At 52.2% G+C, this 2,042-nt stretch overlaps 1 protein-coding gene across 1 annotated transcript in view; it reads left to right on the plus strand.

Annotated features, from left to right (window-relative positions):
* The first annotated feature begins 411 nt into the window (after positions 1-411).
* GATA6 (GATA binding protein 6) overlaps positions 412-2,042 on the plus strand; it is a 16,001-nt gene continuing 14,370 nt past the window's right edge. The window contains exon 1 of the mRNA XM_026841446.1: positions 412-560. Coding sequence (XP_026697247.1) covers positions 412-560 — 149 coding nt within the window. The remainder of the gene's footprint in view (positions 561-2,042) is intronic.

The raw sequence follows: 2,042 nt of genomic DNA on the forward strand, positions 1-2,042 counted from the left end.
TTTTTTTTTTTTTTTTCGGGAGAAGAGTGGAGTTGGAGAATCTCACGGAAGGGAGAGGAGAGGGCTGGGGGAGAAGGGGTCGAGGAGGGAAGGAGTAGGGCGCCGGAGAAAGCTGGGGCAGGACAGCCAAGCCAGCCGAGGAGGGAGACGGCAGATTCCCCTGCTCCCGGGGGTCTCTCGCCCACCCTTGTGCCCCTGGGGCCGCTCCTGCTCCCTCCCCGCGGGGCCGCTGAGCCTCGGCCCGACTGGGAGGGCTCGGGCAGCGCGGGCAGCCGCGTCGCTGTCCCGCCTTCCTCGCCTTTCCCTGGACGGTGCCTCCGGCCCCCCGTGCTGGGAAGCGGCGGGGCAGGGGTTATTCTTTCGGGGATGGGGGTGTGTGTGTGTGCGCCGGAGGATCCGCCTCGCGTTGTAATGCGGGGCAAAGCAGCCGCCCGGAGCTCCCGGGCTACGCGAGTTTTCGGCTCCTGCAAGGCAAAAGGCGGCAGCAAAGGCGAAGCCACGCGTGTTCCCGTTTCAAATAATCGTGTCAGCGGTCAGGACTTGCAAACTGTTGCCGCGAGGTAGTTTTATAACAAATCATTAGACGGTTTGATCCAGCTTTCTTAACGTTAATCGTAGAGTTACTAAAACAATATCTAAAATTAAAACTTAGTTTTGCTTGCCTTGGAGATAAATATATTTCTCGCGCACTAAGGGGGAAAATATTTTTAAATGCCCGAGAAATATTGTGACGGCAGAATTTCTTTCCGCAGGCACGAAGGTAATGTTATAAAGTAAATAGCTGAGACAAATAACAGTTTAACTTCCAGCGTCCTTGAAGCCTTAAGCATTTTCCTGATTACAGTCTTCAGTGGCGCTTTTAGTGCAAAGATTAATAAATCTTAGCGGTGTGCTAAGAGCTACAAGCTGACAACGTAAGTTGAACTGTGCTCTCTGGACTCTGCCGTGTGCCTGTTCAGCTCCTAATAATTTGCAAACGAAGGGAGGAGAGAAATGTATTTCGGTGGGTGCGGACCAAAAGGCCGTTTCCTTCTCACCTCAGTGCTCGCCGTGTCGTTGCAACCCTCTCCCCAAAGCTGCCTAACGTTACAAGCTCTTTCGTTTTACAGAGCCAAGGTGCTAAGCGAAAGGTAAAAGAATAACCCTGTGATGAATTAACGCAGGTAGCGGAGGGGAATGGAAAGAGCAAAAAAATCACTGGCGAAGCTCTGAGTCTGAGACAGCCTTTCCCAGCCTCCACTCAAAAGCTGCTGCAGAAATCCAAACACCTCCTTTTATTATTTCTGCACAACGTGGCACGGTATATGTGAAATCCCTATTTATTTTTTTTTCTCCCCGAAACGTGGAGAGCTGAGTCAGAAAAAGAATATAAGGGGACTTGCAGGGATGAAGGCATTTGATTTTATAGGTGGATTCTCTATACTTTCCGCCGTGCATTTAAACCCTTCCCCCCCCTCCCCAGTTTTCAGTAGCTATGAGAGCAGGAGGCAGAATACCGCATATTTTTCCATTTCCTCCGTTTCCTACCAGACTGCTCGATTTTGACCAAATAGCCGAGGCGAAGTGGTGGCTCGCCATCGCAGCCTTGGCACACCAGCGTCCCAAACGCTGTCCCTAAATCTGAAATTTCTACTAGTTGCGAGGCATTTAAAATGAGAGCTGGGGGTAAAAACTCATTGCCTAACCTCGACTCGGGGCCATACCTTCGCTCCTAGGGTCCAGCTCCCAGGATGGCTTTGGAAAAGGGCTCCTAACACCCCTTATCCCCCTTCCAAAGCCGAGTGCCCCCCCTCTCCCCTCGGTGGGCGCCGAGGTGTAGGGTTCCAGCCCGATTTCCGAAGGGCCGAATCCCGACGTGAGTGCAGTGCTGCCGGGGGTCGCCGCTCCGTCTGGCCGCTCCCCCCAGCCCGTCCCATGCCGCACCGGCTCCGCTCCGCTTTGTAAAGCAAAAGTTGCTCCGGGGCCGGCAACGAGTCTAGAGCATTATTATATATATATATTAAAAAAAAAAGAAAAAAAAAAGAAAAAAAAAAGAAATAGCA

The sequence above is a fragment of the Athene cunicularia genome (genome assembly GCF_003259725.1).
Source record: "Athene cunicularia isolate RWA chromosome 2 unlocalized genomic scaffold, athCun1 chr2_part1, whole genome shotgun sequence".
In the NCBI taxonomy this organism is placed as follows: domain Eukaryota; kingdom Metazoa; phylum Chordata; class Aves; order Strigiformes; family Strigidae; genus Athene; species Athene cunicularia.